At 38.9% G+C, this 20,336-nt stretch overlaps 1 protein-coding gene across 11 annotated transcripts in view; it reads right to left on the bottom strand.

Moving 5' to 3' along the window:
* Positions 1–3,072: 3,072 nt before the first annotated feature.
* SYNJ1 (synaptojanin 1) overlaps positions 3,073–20,336 on the bottom strand; it is an 87,012-nt gene continuing 69,748 nt past the window's right edge. For 3 of the 11 annotated variants that reach the window (XM_013058844.2, XM_013058846.2, XM_013058845.2), the window contains 8 exons: positions 19,366–19,506; positions 18,766–18,804; positions 17,017–17,064; positions 15,733–15,771; positions 15,514–15,584; positions 13,160–13,268; positions 12,711–12,928; positions 3,073–6,113 (listed from right to left, as the gene is read on the bottom strand). In XM_013058844.2, coding sequence (XP_012914298.1) covers positions 5,310–6,113; positions 12,711–12,928; positions 13,160–13,268; positions 15,514–15,584; positions 15,733–15,771; positions 17,017–17,064; positions 18,766–18,804; positions 19,366–19,506 — 1,469 coding nt within the window. In that variant the 3' untranslated portion in view covers positions 3,073–5,309. Of the gene's footprint in view, positions 6,114–8,549; positions 8,574–12,710; positions 12,929–13,159; positions 13,269–15,513; positions 15,585–15,732; positions 15,772–17,016; positions 17,065–18,765; positions 18,805–19,365; positions 19,507–20,336 lie in introns of all 11 variants that reach the window. The other 8 variants (XM_013058847.2, XM_013058848.2, XM_013058853.2 and 5 more) reach the window with 6 other exon arrangements.

The raw sequence follows: 20,336 nt of genomic DNA, 5'->3' as shown, positions 1-20,336 counted from the left end.
CTTCTCTACAGGTAAATACTACCCTGAGTTTCTCATTCCCATTGGCTATTTTTCTACCATCAACATATGTATGGCTCACTAAAGAACAGAGTTTTATATAATAAGTTTTATATAAATGGTTCATAGTGTGTTATTTGATAACTTGCCATTGGTTCTATAATGATTTACTAATTTTTTATTCTAACTTCATTAGATTTACTAATATTGCCTTCACTTATTTTCACTGCTATATAGTATTCCACTGCATGAACAGGTCACTCCATTCCCCTGCTGGTGGTTATTGTATTTCTGGTTTGTACCATTAAAAACAATGGATGTCCTGCTCCACGTGTACTATAATTTCTCTACAAGTTAAACTTCTTAAGATAGAGTATATGAGTCTTACTGGACATTGTTAAGTTGCTCTCTAGAATTAATTTGCTGACCTACTCTTCTCAACAACAGTGTATGAGTTCCCATTCTTCCACATGTTCACTAAATCTTGATGTGGTCAGACTTATGTTTCTAAAACTAATGAACAGGCATTTTTTATTTATACATCAGTTTTTTGTGAGTTTGGTTGTCCTGTGTCAATCACCATTACTATGTTAGTTTGTGGATTTGAGGCTACATGTGAAGGGGATGAAAAGATGAGTTACAGATTGGAAGAAATATTTGCAAAGCACATAGCTAACAAAGGGCCAAGATACAGAATAGACAACCCTCAAAACACAATTGTAAAAAAAAAAAAAAAAAAAAAAAAAAAAAAAAACCCAGTCCATTTAGAAAATAGGCAAAAGACACATATTTCACTAAAGAAGATATTAGGTGGCAAATGAACACATGAAAAGACGTTCCCTACAATCAGCTTTTTTTGTTTGTTTGTTTGTTTATTTGACAGACAGAGATCACAGGTAGGCAGAGAGGCAGGCAGATGTGGGGCATGGGGTGGGAAGCAGGCTCCCCGCCGAGCATAGAGCCTGATGTGGGGCTCGATCCCAGGACCCTGAGATCATGACCTGAGCCAAAGGCAGATGCTTAACCCACTGAACCACTCAGGCACCCCTCCATGATCAGCTTTTAAGGAAACAAAGCCACAATGATATATCCTCCACTAAAATGGCTAAAACAAAAAACCACAAATGCTGGCAAGTACGCAGAGAAATTGGCTCACTCATACATTGCTGATGAGAATGTAAAATAGTCCATTCTGGGAAACAGTTTGGCAGTTTTTTTTAAGATACAAGCATGCTACTACGCCATGATCCACCAGTTGTACTCCTGGGCATTATCCCAGAGAAGTGAAAACTTATGTTTACCCAAAAATCTGTAGAGGAATATTTGTAGCAGCTTTATTTATAATAGCGCCCAACTGGAAACAACCCAGAAGTCCTTCAATGGGCGAGTGAGTGGTTAAACCAGCCGTGATACATCCATACCATGAAATGCCACTTGGCGATAAAAAGGAGTGGACTAGGGGTGCCTGGGTGGCTCAGTCAGCTAAGTGTCTGATGCTTGATTTCGGCTCGGGTCGTGATCTCAGGGTCCTGGGATCAAGCCCTGTGTTGGGCTCTGCCCTCAGCACAGAGGCTGCGTGGAATTCTCTCTCTCTCCCTCTTCCTCTGCTCTTCCTCCTGCTCATGCTCTAACATAAATGCTCTCTCTCCAAAATAAATGAATTCATAAAAAAAAAAAAAAAGGACTATTGTCACATGCAATTTAGATGAATCTCCAGAGATTTATGCAGAGTAAAAAAAGTCAATCCTGAAAGGTCACATACTACTCTTGAAGTGGCAAAATTATAAAAATGGAGAATAGATTTGTTGTTGCCGGGAGTTAAGGACAAGTGAGGGGAGAAGGGATGGGAAGGCGGCGGGGGAAAAGGGCAGCACAAAGGATCTTCCCCGCGATGGAACTGTTCTGCATCAATGTTAAGGTCCTGGTGGTAGTATTACACTATGGTTTTATAAAATGTTACCATGCAGGGAATCAGGAGGAGGGGGCTGCTTAAAGGGCACATGGGATCTCTCTGTATTATTTCTTATAACTGCATATATATATATATATATATATATATATATATATATATATATATATTTTTTTTTATTTCTCAATCATCAAAATCAAAAGTTTCTTTAAAAGCTTATCATTCTTGGGGCACCCGTGTGGTTCAGTGGGTTAAGTGTCTGCCTTCGGCTCAGGTCATGATCTCAGGGTCCTGGGATCGAGCCCCACATCAGGCTCTATGCTCGGCGGGGAGCCTGATTCCTCTCTCTCTCTGCCTGCCTCTCTGCCTAAATGTGATCTCTGTCAAAAAAATAAAATCTTAAAAAAATAAATAAAAGCCTATCATTCTCTATAACTTTTTAGAGGTTAATGAACATAATCGAGTGATGTAAGAATCAAGGTTGGGGTGCCCGGGTAGCTCAGTTGGTTAAGCATATGACTCTTGGTTTTGGTTCAGGTCATGATCTCAGAGTCATGTCATCGAGTCCCCCAGTGGGCTCTCTGTGCTCAGCAGGGAACCTGCCTGAGGTTCTCTCTCTCTCTCTCTCCCTCTGCCCCCCCGCCCATGCTCACACTCTCTCTCTTGCTCTAAAATAAATAAAATCTTTTAAAAAATAAAAAGAATCAAGGCTACTGTCTTGAATAGCAATCATATAAGACTGAAAAAGTCAATACCCAGAAGAACTACCAGCCTTGGTCTTGAACTTTGGGTCTTCTTAGGTCAGTCTCTTATGCCTGGCTGTCCTTGGGCCAATCTCCCTTCTCCCCCACTTGTCTCTTTTGCTGTGGATGAAAAAATCATCGTTCCTGCTTCAGTGTTATTTTCAAGCCAAGAAGACTTGGAATGAGGGCCTCTCTTACAGAGTAAGTGCATAGACTTCTTAATGATGATTTATAGTCTCAGAATGTCTTCTTACTTCTAGAGTATTACATGGAGAAGTGAAACAGATGAAACAGGGTCTTGAATTAAAATAACCTGATTTGACAATGCGAGTTAATCCCCAACTGTCATTAAACTTGGATACAAAAAGTTCAAAGAAAGTGGCTGAGAAAAATTCTTCCCTCTTGAGCAAAGCAGTCAGCATGGTAAAGACACGTATATTTATTTCATATGACAGCACATTTCACAGGATATGTACAGAATGTTGGTATACCACTGACTTTAATACTGTATTTCTATAAAGTATATAGTTATAAATATTGTATGCCACATAAGCAATAAAATTCTTACATATAAACAGCAATCTACTATAGAGAACAAAGAATTCACAAAGAGATCCTTAGTGTCTAATGTCTGCTCTGCTTTTAACAGAACTGGTAAATATTTTAATAACACAGAATAATGGCTAGTTATTTGCAGCATACCTTTGACTTTCAGAACTCTGTGTCCTTTCAGCAACATGCCAAACATAGTTTTCCTGATAAAGGCTGAGCTGCTGCCTGATATGTATATTGTAGACAGTAGTTTATACTCAATAGGAAACATTGCTCACAGAACCGCGATCTGCACTAGTGAAGTAGATAATGAATTCTGCTAAGGGAGAGCAAATACCATATACACTAATCACATAGATGTTAAAGCCACAGTTTCAACAAGTTAATTCACATTCTGAAGCACACTGCTTATAGTAATACTGCTGTTTAAAATATACTACTGCTGAAATGATTAGAACCCTCAAAAAGCACAATATAAAACTCACAAGAGTTATTTCTAACAGCAAATCTGGGCTGTCAACAGAGAGAGGATTACTTCTATAAATATAGTATTTTGATAACATTTGAGCATTTAGAAAAGTGCTTTTTTTCCTACTAGATTTGCTTTACATATTTGAGTGCAACTCAGTTTGCTGTGCTTTTCTCCATTTTACACAATCTTAGCCCGAATTCTATTTTCTGATATTCTCCCAATGCACCTCTCTGAAGATTAAATGTGGACAATGGAATTTAGGTGGACATGTACAACTCTTTATATAAAAGGAACGTTAATATAAGTCTTACCAGGTAAAGATGATTTTAACTTAAACAACAAAACAACTATTGCCCAAGGAGTTTTCTTTTGGGGATTACTGAATGGTATCAAAATACTACACTGTGTAAAAATTCTGTGAACTTCATAAAATTAATAAAAGCAGGATCAGTTGCATACTGGCAGTGCAGGAGACAAAACCCACAGGTGATTTGAGGGGTGGCCTCTAATGATGTAAAGCAGCATCACGGAGCCTCTCAAGGGGACAGAGCACACACTCCAATTCCCCAGTTCCAAGCATTCTGAGTAGATCCCCAATTCCAGGCATTCTGAGGACTGCTGCCTTCCTGCTAACGAAGTTCCAGAGTGAAAGCAGCAAAGACGAAGTGTGGGAGGGAAAAGGGCGACATACACCTTAGTGCAGAGAGAGGGGAGTGCGTTTAGCTCTAAAATTTCTCATTAAACTTGGAGGTATGTGCCTTCCTGACAGATAAGGCCACAGTGCTTTTTTGTAAGGGCCGGAATGTCCATCCACAAAATCGACTGCTTCCAGCTGCAAGAACCCCCTCCCAGAGAGAAGCATTTGGGGGTGCTGGAGTGCAGTAACAAAGATGTGTGTGTTCAGAGGAGCAGGACGGAATGGCAGGACAATCTGATAGTGAGATTCTAGGTTTGGAAAGAAAGTCAATGAAATGTCCAAATTTCATTTATAGCCATCCTTTCGGTAATGAAATACTGAAAAGCGAATTCTGTTAGAACTTTTAGGTAAAATCTGGTCTGAGTTACAGCCTAGAATTTAAGTTATGAGTTTTACAATTATATAAAAGTGTGTATATGTGTGTGTGTGTGTGTGTGTAGTGTATACACACACTTTTTTTTTAAAGCCATGCCTTTCAAAACTGTTTCAGTATAACTTTGATAGCTCTTTGGTGAATACATGGAAACACCAATTGTTTTCAAGTACAAAAGAGCTGGCAGAAATGTCAGCTAGAAGTTTGGGGTTTTTGAGTTTCTTCAGAGAAGACTGGCAAAGAATTTCTGAATAAGGACTACTTTTTTTCCAAAGTAGTTTTGAGCACTGTTTGTGGCTACTACTCTCTCTTACTTATCCAAACAGAAACACACCAAAACTCCAGGTATTAATGAGAAGGACTTTTTTTCCTTATTTCCAATATACACATATTCCAACTCTGTACACATTAAATAGTGGTATTTTATGACAACATCAGTGCACTGAACAATTACTTATTGCACATAATGAATAACTAATGCCCAATTCTTTTGGCTCTAACCTGCCCAAACAAAACAAAACAAAACAAACAAACAAAAAAAAACAATTGTTTTCTATTGCATAACCTTATCTTTCTGTAAAATCTAGTGTAGGTGATGCCTTAGATGCCAAGGTTGTGAAAGGGGCTCCCGAAGGGGTGGTGGCAGGGGGGAGCAGAGTGACAGGAGGTGGAGGTGGTCTTCTTGATGGCAATGCACAGAAAGGAACATTTGTACCTTTATTCCAGTCATCATCAAAGGTCGTGCTGGAGCCAGAAAGTGAACTCGGCTGGTGATCCAGTAAGTGTGGACAAGCTAACTTTGACTTCCCTTTCACACCAAAGTCATCTTCTTCCTCGAAGGTTACCCATCCTTTTGGGTTGCTGATTTTTGCCGTGGACTGGCCCTGCAGATCAAAACTGTCCTTAAAACAATCCAGTGAAGATGCGGGCTTGCTACTGGTACGACCCAGAGGCTTCAGAGAAGGGAAAGGATTGTTAGCAACAGGCTCTTCTTTGGAGAGCCAAGAAGTTGCCTCAGATTCTTGAGACTGGGCTCTAAATGGGTTTCCGGGAGTGGCGGTCCTGTCCGTAAAAGGATTTGTGCTGCTCAAGCTAGTAACAAATGGGTTTGGAGAACACCGCATATTTTCCTGGGATTTACTCCGGGCTGGAATTGGAGGCATGCAACTTACAGAACTCAAAGTAGTCGCGTTACTTTGTGTTGCAGAAGGCAACTGAACCAACCCCTTTGGGTTTGGAGTTAGAACAGATGATGTTTGAACAGATAACTGAGGCTTGGATACAGCAAGCACATTAAATGACAGATCTTCAAACGGGTCACTCTTTAAGGGTGATTCCAGTCTGACAGCAGAGACTCCATTTGCTTTTACCTGAAAAGACAGCACTCAATAGTCAGGGGAAAAAAAAAAGGTAATATACAGTTTTTAACACCTCCCTTATGCTTCCTGTCTCAATTATTATTCATTCTGGAGGGGCAAGTATACAAACTTAAAAGTAAAAACGGCTTTGTGTAGTTCGTTACTCTGGTGGTTTCGGTAAGATGAAACAACTAAAACCTTATTCTTTAAAAACTCTCTACTAAATAAACCCTTTTACACACATTTTTTAAACCCCGAAGAAATTAAAAAGAGACTGTTCCGTTCATGCAAGTCCTAATATGATAAAATGGAGGTTCAGGATTAGCAAATGACATTTGCTCATGCCCTGTTCTATCAAATGTTAGCACAAACTTCAGAAACCCATATCCAGAACTTACGCTAAATCTATACATTAGACTTCCAACACCGATCTATGATGATGATGTGGTTTCATTGTTCTTTTAAATATATTTTCATTTAAAGTTAATGTTACTATGGAAACTCAACTTCTCGAATGAAATGGATTTTATTAGTATATTTGTATTCATAAGCTAAAGACAACACATCTTTTCTATTTGGAAAAAAGAATTTTCGGAGCATTCTTTGCCTTTTAAGTTCTCCTTCATAGACCAAACAATGTGACAATATTCCTCAGTTGACCCTCTTCATCTTATGATAAAATGTTCCAAAACAGACATGCTTATTAATAATCATACCCAGTGACCGTTTAAAAGCAGGGGGGTTAGCCCATTTTCTATTTGGTGTACTCTAAAACTGAGATGAGTGCAACACAGTCCTTTCTACATGACAGAGTTGGCTGTGAGCTGGGAGGAGGAGTGTTCCGAATTACTTCTTGGTCATAACAGTTGTGCACCCTGTGCCTAGCTCACAAAGAAACCAGTGGAAGTGGAGCGTGGCTATGAGCCTGAGCAAAGGCAACCTTTCTTATGGGAAGGAGAACCTTGGCCTTATCAGCAAATAAGCTCATCAGACGCTTCATTTTAATTTAAAAAATAGCAACTGTACGTAATTATTGAAACTAAAGAGATGACTTGGATATTGATGCCGTATTTAAAGAGAAGACAAACTTTAGGTTGGAAAGGGCAGGGGAGGGAGAATTTTAGCTCAAGCCCTGCAAGTAACAAAATGGAGCACTACCCGAAATGAATTCAGATAGTTGTGAAGTCAAAATAACTAAATGTTCATGAACTGCACTGAAAAAGAGAACAGCAGTTCTTCCCCCAAAACATAATTGCATATTTTGAAACAGTAACTTGCTACTTTAACCATAGGGAAGGCTGTTCATTTCTATAAAGAAATCATGGATAATTACATTAAGTGAGTAACTTTCAAGTATATGATTGTTTTATTCAATTGTCCTAGGACATACTTTATAATTGAATAAACAAGCATGTTTATTTCAACTTAATATGATAATAAATTTGTACAAAAGTAAACATTTAACAGATGCAAAACTATATTCTAAGTGTATTAAAGGTAAACATTTATATATGAAAATCTGCTTAAGAGAAATCTATTGGAGACATAAAAAATTACAATTAACTCTACATTACTGATAATCTCTGGATTATTACGATTAATACAACAAAATGGCAGTACCCAGTCGTGTCTGGGACCCAATTCTCCCATGGCAGATGAACAGTCCACAACACAGAAAGGAGAATTTTATGTTTTGCACACTTTAGAATAGCAGGCCCTTGGCAAGTGAATGCTCTACATTTAAATATCTTTATTTTTATATGCAAAAAAATTTGTTTTCAAAATATATTAAGTATAATTTGACAGAAGCAGGATCATTTTACCCAATAACACTTGAAATTACAATGAGAGCCACACCACCATTCACTGTATTAGAATTAAGTTATAATTTCAGCAGGATTTGTGAATTAACATTTTTTAAATGATGGTAGCTTTACAGAGAAAGGTGTTGGAAGGACCTTAAAATAATCCTATTATAATATTAACTTTTATCATTCTAAATCATCAGTTCTTCCTTACCAAAAATAATCCTGTTAGTAAAATTCTTTGAAAAAAAAATTCCCAAAAGAAACCCAAGAAAAAAGGTTGACTTTTCTATTTATGTACTTATGCCATTATTAAAACCATGACCCAGTTTGGTCTTGCCAAACAGACTTTCTAATACCTAAAGCTTACCTTCTTGGAGTTATACTTTTTAGTTTTGTTAATTTTCATAAAAAAAACAAAGCAAAAAAAATGGTAAAGCATTAACAAGAACTAAAATGGTTCCTAAAAATTCGAAATATTAAGAAAAAAAAGCACGTTTATGGTATGATAATAGAATTTATTAATGTGGACAGGTGGTTTTAAAAATGGGTGAGACTTTAGATGTATGAAGCAAAAGATTCATACATCTAATGTGCTAAGACAGATGAAAAGCACAGATAAGATTGAGAAAGAGTCCAATACCTGTTACCCTGATGCTTGCTCCTGCTTTGAGAAAGGGAACACAGACATCAAAGGAGAGCGTTAGGAGGACAATCTGAGACCAACCGGCAACCCTAACAATTCAGTCTTCAAAATGCTTTTATGTCTGTATTATACACAGAACCTGAGGGCGGCAAAATGTGCAGGTCACAGCATGCGTTCAAGAGACAACTCTAATTTCTTTTGTAATTTTGCATTAAAAAATGTATCGTTAAATTCGGGCTCAAACTTCAGTTCTGTCAGAGGCGGATGACTAGCCACTTCCAAATTTTGTTCCTACAAAAGTAATATCCCAAATAGGTTTGGGATCTCTAAGAAAAGCAGTCTAATGTCCCCCTGCCGCTGCCAAGTCCTACGGTGAAGCCCTAACTCTCAGTGGGATGGTGTTCGGAGGTGGGGCCTCTGGGGGGTGACTGGGGATATTTGAGGCCAGGAGGGTGGGGACTCGTGAGGGATCTGTGCCCTCATGAAAGGACATGTCAGAGAGCTGGCTCTCTCCCCCTCTGTGAGCACACAGTGAGAAGCAGTCTGCAAGCTGGGAAACGAACCCTCACCAGAACCCAGCTGTGTTGGTATTCTGATCTCAGACTTCAAGCCTCCAGAGCTCTAAGAACACACATTCCTGTGGTTTCAGCCACCCCGTTTTTGTTACGGCAGCCCAGGAAGAGGACAACAGCCACAAGACAGCCCATGGGGTTATCACCATGAGAGAAAAGTACTTTGTAAAGGTACTACCCTATTGAAAAATCAGTATTTATTTTAACAAAATGACCAGGATCCAGGCATATTCTATATTAAGCAAATTTTTAGAAGGATGATAACACTATCATTAATTCACCTCAGAATTTATTTGTGGTAAGGTACAACAAAATAAAAAACCAGAGCCTATTTTTGCTGTTTAAAAATGAAATCATCTTTCCATAACACAGCAGTATTTTTTTTAATACAGTCTCAAAAACAGTTTTGAGCAAATCTTCCCCAATATCTAAAGCTTACCTTATTTTAAAATATCAAAACTCATTTTTACAATTGAGGAAGTCACCACTCTGAAGTATATTAAACGTGAATAGAGTTTCCTGATTACTAAACATGAAGACTCCTGAATTTAAACGAGTACTTTTTCGATGATGTCAGTCAGGGCTACGTGTCTTGGCTTTGGCACTGAGAGAAGAGGGTCGGAGGTATTGACTAGATCCAGAATGCTGAGATTTCCTACGTGGTCTCTTCCATGGTCTTCCCTCCCTGTCAGCTCTCAGGACTACAGTATAGCAGTGAGGCTGTTCCTTCATCTCTGGCTGAATTTCCTGACTTCCAGTTCTTAGATGACAATCAGATGACTAAGGTGCCAGATGTCAGGCAGAGAAGAAAGGCATTTCTACATTTTGTACATGTTATATAGTCATCTGCATTGGACAAATCTTCTCTGTAGAAAATTATAGAGTCAAAGACCATTTAAATAATAATAAAAAGGAAAGCTGAGCCATGTATGTTTTTATGTTTTAAATACCTTGTAGATTTGGAGCAGAATTAATAACAAAGACTTGTAAAAATTACATATTACCAAAATATCAGATACATCCTATTTTAAATTCTTATCATTTTCAACCTATAGCTCTGGGAGATTTTTAAATTTTAGGCATTTAATATTTTTTGAATAGGCATTATTTTTATGGTTCAAAATCCAAGAGGTACGAGAAGCTAAAATGCCTCCCTTCCTTCCCAACCCCCAGCACTCTCCTCTCCGTGGAGGAAATGAACCACTCTGTGATCCTTTCCGAAGACAAGCCTGCACACAAACAAGACCCCCTGCTCCCCCAAGAGAGAAAAGTGTATGTGTGTAATGTTTGGAGGAATCTGGTATCAACGACTAAAATAAAAAGAATATTTAGAATTTAAAACAAACATCTTTGGTAGTTTCAAAGAAGTGGATAATACAAGATTCGAGGAGAATGTTCTCTACCAGGCCACACAGGAAGCACATGCTGTCTGCCCCCAAATCACCACACCCATTCCGATGAAAAACAGAAATCAAAACAACAGAAAATGACCTAAGAAAATGATAATGCGGGGCGCCTGGGTGGCTCAGTGGGTTGGGCTGCTGCCTTCGGCTCGGGTCATGATCTCAGGGTCCTGGGATCGAGCCCCGTATCAGGCTCTCTGCTCCGCAGGGAGCCTGCTTCCTTCTCTCTCTCTGCCTGCCTCTCTGCCTACTTGTGATCTCTGTCTGTCAAATAAATAAATAAAATCTTTAAAAAAAAAAAAAGAAAGAAAATGATAATGCAGTAGTCATGGGAATATTCACCCTATGGTACATCCGTGTTGTTTTCTACTGAAAACTGCAATCTTACTGAACAGTTGGCTCTTTCTCGAGTTTTCCAGAGTACTGTATCTTATGTTCATACTGGTCTAAGAATACTTAAACCGTTACAGACTTAGGAATTAAGGTTCACTTTTACTATAAAATAGAGGCTCACTTCCTCTCTTAAAAAAGTAGTAGAAAGCTCTAAGATGGCTAGTTTGAAAGTTTTTGCTCTCCAATTACATCTAAAAAAAGTTTATTCAACATTCCTTTGGGTATTCCAATAAAGTTAAAAAAAATTGTTCTTTAAGATTTACTTATTTGAGAGAGAAAGAGAGGGTGTGCGTGTGTGCATGGGGAAGGGGCTGACAGAGAGGGAGAGAACCTCAAGCAGCCTCCCCATGAGTGCAGAGCCCGAGATGGGGCTGGATCTCAAGAACCTGAGGTCACGATCTAAGCCAAAATCAAGAGTCTGGTGCCCAACCGACTGAGTCACCCAGGCACCCTGCCCTCCAATTACATAAAAACAAAACAAAACCAAAAAAACCAAGAGTACACATTTACAAGAAAATGAGAAGAAAAATTCAGGACTCACTAAAAGGGGACTGGAAGAGAGAAAGGAATAGTGGACATTTGTGGTTTGAAGGATTTCTACAGTGTTTTATATATCACCAATGTCCTCAATTTTCTGAACTAAAAAAATGTAGAATACTTTATGCTATTCATCAGCTTAAGAGAACATTTTATTTCTCTCAATTATATATACTTCTTGAGTTTTTACAAAGGTGACCAACTGTCTGGGAAAGAGCTGAGTGTTAGCAATAGTCATTTTAAGACTCATGTTTACTTTAATATCTGTATTTCACCACATAGAAGCCCAAGAAGCTGTTGACTTCTGCCTACTAGCTGGACATCTCCAGATATATGAAAAAATAGATACAAACTATTATTTATAAATGTGCCTAAGGGGCATTTGCCAATGTGTACTATTTGTGTGTTTTAGATCTTCACAAAGTTTAAAAGCAGACTTCTAAAGCTTTACTCATTTCTTTGGCCTTGATGGCATTTTCAAGTTAAAACTTTGGGATAAAATAAATTGTAAGGCTGGACAACAAAAAGTGTTCTTACTAAGCACGAATTTTAACTATTTTACCAGAATGTATATAACAAAGTAAAATCACATCCAATAAAGTAGAGCAATTTAACTTGCATGACGACCCCTGTATAAAAATAACTGTATGTACACACCACAAGTCTTTCCAGTGTGAAGTCAGGTCGGTAGAGCAAAAGTCCTTGTGATCCTCTGATTTTCACCCATGAAGGCAATGGCAATGCTTTCTATGCAACACTAATGAGGTGACCTCATTCTTTGGATGGTTTCTACTTGGTCATTGAGCACACAGCCAAAACATCTAAACTGGTCCAATGACTGACCCGGAAACACCTGAGGACCCCAGGGCCCACTCCACCACAGAGAAGGACTACCAGTTGCCACTGGAGGAACCAAAGGATTATTCTCTGCTTGCTGGAAATTCACCACACTGCCAAATGGTAAGGCATCTCGCTCCAGAAAGTGAAAGCACAAACTAATATACTAGCTGTGAACAACGAGAAAAATACACTCCTGTTCGTCCTAATATATTAACTATCCAAAATAAAATGTGCATTTAAAAAAATGAAAAAGTCACAAGCACTGTAAATGTTAACAAGATAAAACAGCCCGGGAACCACTTGGAAATGCCCTCAAGACCCTGATTTCAAGCTTGCTCTCTGAGAACCCCTGATTTCAGCAAAGACTACGCCAGAGGCTTTTTAGGGCGATCTTGTTCATCCACGGGCCTTACCTGTGGTTGTGAGGAAGGCTCCGAAGGCAAGCTGTGGGACGACCTGCTGCGAGGGGGTGGCTGAGGCGGCGTTTCTAAGTTGGGCTGGGCGGCAGGCTGAGGCGAAGGGGCCGCGACAGGGACAAGAGGCTCCTGCAGCTTCTGACCAGGCGGGGGCGGAGACGGCTGCACAGGCAGGGCAGCCTGAGGCTTCAGCGGTTCAGGAAGAAGAACAGATCCTACACAATGAATTTTCAGATGTTAGGTATTTTCTAGAAAAACATATTCTGTTCTTCCTGCTGTGAGGTGTTGGGTGTTCTTGTCCCCCGCTCCCCCACCGAGCAGCCTCATTTCTTGCTGCCGGGAGAAGGAAGGGCGTCCCTACCTGAGTACGTTGCGGCAGGTGAGAGGAGGGAAAAGGGCACGTGAAAATTTCAGAATGCAACTAGAATCTCTGATACGGGGTCTACCTTTCGCCACTTCTGGTGGTTTGCTTTGGCCTTCAGGGGTCAGTCTGCCAGCAGATGCCCGAGCATGGCTCTGCGGGGCACTGATCACTCCAGCACGGGGCGGAATAGTCTAAAAATGGGGAAAAAAAAAACCCATTTGAGACATTTACTCAGCCCAGGCGCCCCGCCACAGACACGTTAATGCGGGGTGTAATATTATATGCGATAATATTATATGTCCTTTATCGCATATAATATTAGGGTGGGTGTTAACTAGACAGCTACAACAGGAAAGACAAAGCTTTCTGTCTCAGAAATGCTCTACCCGTTTCTTACTAGGAATTAGAAGCGGTTTCATCAGAAGCAGCCCCTGCTCTTCTCCAAGAGCTCTAGCTCCAGGGTCCCACAACTAAGCAAGGGCCCCCATCCAGTGCCAGGCACCACTGGACTTTTATTACTTACTTGTTAGATTCCAGAGAAAATGTTCATTTGGGTAAATATTAGAGTAATTTCGTGTGTACGAGAACAAAAACTAAACACAGAAAACCCCAGATTTACAGGGAAGGGAAAAGCCCGGTGGCACCATCCACGCCCGGACTCTTCTTACCTTCAGAACCAGTTAGTACACTGACTCCTATCATAAATGTTCTCCCTTGCGATCCGGCTATAAAATTCTTCTTCTCAAAGGATGACTTTCTATCCTCATTAATTACTGAGATAATGCCTTAAAAAGCTGCCCAAACACACTGCCATCTCATAAACTTTGAGATTCTAAGTTATTTAGGGACCATAAATACTGAAGGACATCACTTTTGTTCAAATAATAAAGTATGTGTGTGTGTGTTTGTATATATTTTATATATATATATATATATATATATATATATATATATTTTAAGGAAGGAAAATTCTTACAAAACTTTATTCGCCATGAATTTTTCTACACTTCTAAAGACTTTTCTGTAAAACAGAAAGCTTTGGTTTAGTGTCAGTTAATACTATGGCAATAAAACACATCACCATGAGAGACTATGGACTCTGAAAAACAATCTGAGGGTTTTGAAGGGGCGGGGGATGGGAGGTTGGGGTACCAGGTGGTGGGTATTACAGAGGGCACAGATTGCATGGAGCACTGGGTGTGGTGAAAAAAATAATGAATACTGTTATGCTGAAAATAAATAAAAAATAAATTAAAAAAAAAAACACATCACTTACTATCCTTGATGGCTATAGTCTTAGTTTCAGAGAATCATTTGCTCTACCTTATACCTAGCATCTCACTTTTTTGTTTTTATTAACATATAATGTATTATTTGTTTCAGGGATACAGGTCTGTGAATCATCAGTCTTACACAACTCACAGCACTCACCATAGCACATACCCTCCCCAATGTCCATCATCCAGCCACCCCATCCCTCCCCCTCCACTCCCTAGCAACCCTCAGTTTGTCTCTTATGCTTTGTCTCCCTCCCGATTCCAACTTATTTCATTTTCCCCTCCCTTCCCACAACGATCTCCCCACTCTGCCTCTTAAATTTCTTATATCAGAGAGATCATGTGATAATTGTCTTTCTCTGATTACTTATTTTGCTTAGCATGATACCCTCTAGTTCCAAGCACGTTGTTGCAAATGGCAAGATTTTGGCTTTTTGATGACTAAAAAGTATTCCTGTGTGTGTGTGTGTGTGTGTGTGTGCGCGCGACATCTTCTTTATCCATTCATCTGTTGACAGACATCTTGGCTCTTTCCATAGTTTGGCTATTATGACATTGCTGCTCTAAAAACTGGGGTGCACATGCCCCTTCGGATTACTACATTTGTATCTTCTGGGTAAATAGTAGTAGTGCAATTGCTGGCTCATAGGGTAGCTCTATTTTCAACTTTCTGAAGAACCTCCATACTGTTTTCCAGAGTGGCTGCACCAGCGTGCATCCCCACCAACAGTGTAGGAGGGTTCCCCTTCTCTGTATCCTCACCAACATCTGTTTTTTCTGACTTGTTAATTTTAGCCATTCTGACTGGTGTGAGGTGGTACCTCACTGTGGTTTGGATTTGTATTTCCCTGAGGCCGAGTGATGTTGAGCACTTTTCATGTGTCTGTTAGCCATTCGGATGTCTTCTTTGCAGAAATGTCTTGTTCATGGCTTCTGCCCATTTCTTGATTGGATTATTTGTTCTCTGGGTGATTGTTATCTTTGAAGAGTTAATGTTATCCTTAAAGGGTACCCTGGAGGTCATCAAGTGCCTTTCCCTCATTTTAGAGTTGAGGAAACTAGGCCCTGACACGTGGTTTCCTGAGATAACACACCCGACTGACAGTAAACCAGAACCCAGACCCTAAACCCACTGGCCCTCAGGCTAGGTGTTGCCTACCGGTCTGGCTGCACTGTATCCAGCAGGTCCTGGGCCTGTGAGTCCTGCCTGAGGAGAAGGCTGATTGCGTCCTGAAACAAAGACATCACACCATGTGTTTAAGTTTTTTTTTTTTTTTTTTTTTTTTTTAGAGAAAGAAATAAGAACCCATGTACTTCTATCCCAAGTGTCTACATGGTCCAGTTTTAAGGTTAAGGAGCTAAATTCAAGTGTTTTTACCTATATTATCTTTCCGTGTAGTTCCAGGGCTTTTGGGTGCTTTGAAGCATGAAGGGGAAAAGAAATGAGTCATAAGTAAGCAATCAAGCAACACTGCGTAACATCAGTTGGCTGTTCTGTTTCATTACCAGCACAGATGGGGGCATGAGATGGGAACCAAAGGTTTGGATAACGATGAAGGCTACTATCTGTCCTGAAGGAAATGCCCCAAAAGAGAGAAAAATTAGAATACTCAGAATGACATTCATGCGAGACAACTTAGCCCTCAATCTGATCTCTCACTCACAGGGTGACTTCTAAGGTGACCTTCCCAACAGAGTTCTCTCCTGTGAACCTTGAAAACATAAGGTCAGCTTGTGTGAATGGCGGCAAGATGTGACCCTACTACCTCTGCTCCCCAGCATACAGAGCATTTTCTAGGTTATATCAGGGGCTCCTAACAACCCTGTTTTAGAGCTTTGTGCTGTAGCTATCACTGTGGATAAAGGAATCTTATGATGAGGTATTTTAGAGTTCTACAACAAAATCCTCTGATAAAAGTAGAAGGAAGGCACATCTCACAACTAAGTATTTGCCTTATGGAAGACAGTGTTAATATGCAGTTCAAATTCACTAGAAAGATATTAGACAAACGAAATGAAATAAATCACTCTGGGGGCCAAAAAGAGCATGGGGGACTATTATGGGAGGCATTTCAAATTTAATATTTTTTAAAGGAAATTCAAGTGCAATTGTCATATTAAATACATCAGCCCTTTGATAACTATAATCTTAATGAATGGCTTTTAGTCTAAATGATCTTTTAAGCAAATTTAGTTCAGCATCATTATACATAAAAAATTTATGTTATTTGAAATTACCCACGAAATACTTATTCTTGGACCTGAATTAATAGGGTTTCAGGATAATTATTAATTTTTAAAACTGCAGAGTTGGTATAGTACATTTCTAAATGTTTGACTTACTCTGAAAATAATTTTGAAAGGCATTTTTCTTAAAATAACACTGTACAGTAATTCCACATCCTAAGTAGATATGAAATAGATACAAAACAGAGTGCAATACAACGTAAGAATCACAGGGAAATTAACTGGGTAGCCCGTTAGGAACGATCCACAACACGGAATGAGAAGAGAGAAAGTACGAGGTTACACGGCGTACACGGAGGAGGGGGAGGTTTACGGGCAGACTAAGGACAGATTTAGTGTGCCTTTAACACACTGGGGGGCTGACATTTAGCAGTGAGATGAGAGGTCTGTTTCTATGATGCAGAAGTCTTGTTACCTTCCATCTCTCGCCTAGCTGCCCCAGGACTGGGAGGGGCTCCAACACCTTTTCAGAGAAAGAACAGAAGCTGTATATTGCTCAGGGCCCACAGCACAGAACGAAAGGCAGGCACACAAAACAATTCCTGCATCCAACTGACTTTTGCTAAAAGGTTCTTTCACTGCTTTAACTTCTTCAAAGATATTAATACAAACCAAAGTGACTTCAGAAGCCTAGCCGAAACCCCAAGGCCTCCCCTTCCTCAAACAGGATAGAAAGGCAATGACAATTTTCTTTTTACATCAGGTTACGAGCTCTGGGGAATTTTAAAATCTCTTAATGAAAGCCTTGGCTTTATGATCATCTCATTATATTCAGTTATACCACTAATAAAAGCTCTAATATTTCACAGTCAAAAAGGAAAAAGAAATCACAGATCGATTTCATTTTAAATTCCTATGGGACTATATTAGTTTCTTAGAAGTTAGTTTTTGATGCATTATTTTAAGAAAACTCTAAAGGTACTGTAATGACTTTCTCTAAGTTATTGCCTTAAAGGAGTTATTAGTTTATAGGGTTCAAAAAGTAAGGTGCAAACATTGCCTACAAAAGAATTATGAAAAGGAGCAGTTTTTAAAAACTAAGTCAGATTTTAGGTTAAGTTTGATATAACTTTTCACAAATTCATTTAAAAATGTATTTATTTTCTGCAGGTTGCTTTCCTAATTGAAGGAAGAGGATAATTAGGTGTTATCATTAAAATATAAATAAAGGCAGGAGTTTAAAATGGGGACAATTAATTTTTTTTTGTAAGTTGATGGAAAAGTTATTGTCCAGCAGCATTCTGCAGAAGCTATCAGGCTGAAATAATTGAGCTTTTATACAAAGTCCTTAAGATCAAAATATAAGCAGAGACAGCCTGGGATAACATGTGAGTCGGTCAGCAACGGCATTAGGCAGCCGGAGTAGAAACAGAAGGACCACACACGTATAGGGAGTGCACCTTAACAGTAGTAACAGTGGATCTGTAAAGGCTCTTCTATGGAACTATGATCACTTGGCTCATCCTCTCCTGAGAACTAGATTAAATGAACTTATCAAATACACACATTTAACTGAGTTTTGTGAGAAATTTTCTTGTAAACCAAAGTACACTTTTTTTAAAAAGACCCATTTGTTAATAAACATTTCCTTATTGTAAAAAATAAAATCATTCTCATGTTAAAAAAAAAGCGAAGCATGAGTTTTATGACAAGTTATGATAAAGCCATGCAAAATGAAAGATATATTTCAGAAAATCATAGCTTCAATTTGCATTGCTAGGAAATTTTGCTAATCACTAGATTTGCTAAATTCCTAGAAAAGGAAAGTACTAGAGCATCACTAAGCAAATACTTGGAAAACGTTCTATATTTACTATACCTGAATTTCTTTTGCAATTAAAGTGATTTGGGAGAATTAAATCTGTATAACCAACCTAACTATATTTATTAAGAAAAAGCGTTATCAGTATTTGATTGGTAATTGAACTATGTCCACCTGGAGAATGGAAGCCTGTAACAAGTTGGCTCATTAGTAAAATTAAACTCTGATCTTTTACTTAACAGGAAAACAATGGAAGTTTGGAGCTCTTTTTTACTTGAAGTATAAATATCATTCACTTTGGCTTTTACCAAACAAATCTAAAATGTCTTTCCATTACAGGGATCAAATTCTAAAAGATGAATAAACCAATATGCATGTATTGTAACAAATATAAACAGTTACCTCCGAATTCTTTTCTAGCAGGTGCAGGACTCCTAGCCCCTTATAGTTCATAAGAAAATATGCAGCAGAAAGGAAAGGACATTAAATAAAGAACTGAAATGTCAAAGATTTACTACAGTATTCATGATGTTAAATATCACGTAGGATCTACATACTAGTATCTTGGTACTATAAAAAAGCTATTATTTAAGGCAAATATTTTTAATAACTTAAGTAATGGCACTATACTCACTTAAAAAGAATATTTAAGCAAATATATAAAACTTTATTACAAATAAGTATATGTATGTTCTTCAGTTCTAATTATATATTTTACAAAAATTCGTACAACTATATCAAATTAGCAAAAGCAAAACAAACATTTCATGCATACCGGTAAGAGGGCAGCTAGAAAAACCCATTACAGAAATCTAGTCGGGAGACACTCTTTCTACCTGTGCCACTGCTCCTACGTGTTCCTCAGAGAAAGACTCAGGCAGTAGCAATAATGATAGAAAAACAGTAAAATCCAGAAGCTCGAAGTCTGAAGACATGCAAAACATTTTAAAGTCAAATGGAGGAAGATTTTCAATCTAGCAGAAGTGGAACTCAATTTGTTACCTGAAGGAGGAGGTGGTCTCTGGGGGGGAGCAGGGCGTGCAGGAGGGGCAACCGGGCGGGGAGGAGGAGGCCTCTTGGGCTCTAGGGGCTGAGAATCTCTTTGCTGCTGCTGGGCTGCTGGTAGAGTGTCAAGGGGAGAACCTAAAGAAGTACACGAGGTAAGATCAGGTTCCATGTGGGTGTGAACACAAAGGTATGGTACTTCCCAATACCTATGATGAATTCTCAATTCTGCTCATTTTCTCCCTTTGTACTGTAGCGTACTGACAAGCATTTTTATTATCAATAACGTAAGCAGTTCTGCCATTAAATTCCCCTCTGGTATCACGGAAGCAATGATGCTTGCTCCACGTGACGCCTTATCTAGACCACAGGTGCTGGGAGCTGATTTACTGAGTGGCCCGATCAAGAGGGCACAAAGCGTTGGTCGAATAAGGTCATTTGCAGTCTACTGGCCCATACAGAGAAGAAAAAAGGAGTCTCTTCTTTTCTTTACACCTTGGCTTATCTTGAACTAATCTAATGAAGCCAGTCCTCTGAGAGTTGTATGGGAGAACTGGAGAAATTTATGAAATGCAGGACAGCTTCTGGAGATGTTGGTAAGCACAGAACAGTGATTTAGTCATGCCACATAACAACTTCCAGGACAAATCTTCCAATTCTGAAGGATTAATGACTCTTAAATTTGAATTCAAAAAAATTTTTTGTCTCTTTTTGCTTCATACCATAATATAGGTTATGTCTAGGTTATATATATATAGACAGACAGTTAAGCCCAGATGGTTTTGAGTGCTTACTCTAATAGAAAAACAACAATTTTAAGAGCTGGATAAACCTGAACTCATAGAAAAAAAGGTTTAATGAAAACCACATCTAATGAAAGTGATGATGAGTTTCCTTTCCACTTAGTGCTTACCATCTACAGGTTTCCTCTTTTGTATGCACAGAAAACACAGATCCAAAGGCATCAG

This window comes from Mustela putorius, unplaced genomic scaffold, assembly GCF_011764305.1.
Source record: "Mustela putorius furo isolate JIRA1106 unplaced genomic scaffold, ASM1176430v1.1 tig00000832_pilon_pilon_pilon, whole genome shotgun sequence".
Taxonomy (NCBI): Eukaryota; Metazoa; Chordata; class Mammalia; order Carnivora; family Mustelidae; genus Mustela; species Mustela putorius.
Note: the sequence above shows the minus strand (reverse complement) of the source record. Positions and strands in the feature narration are given on the sequence as shown.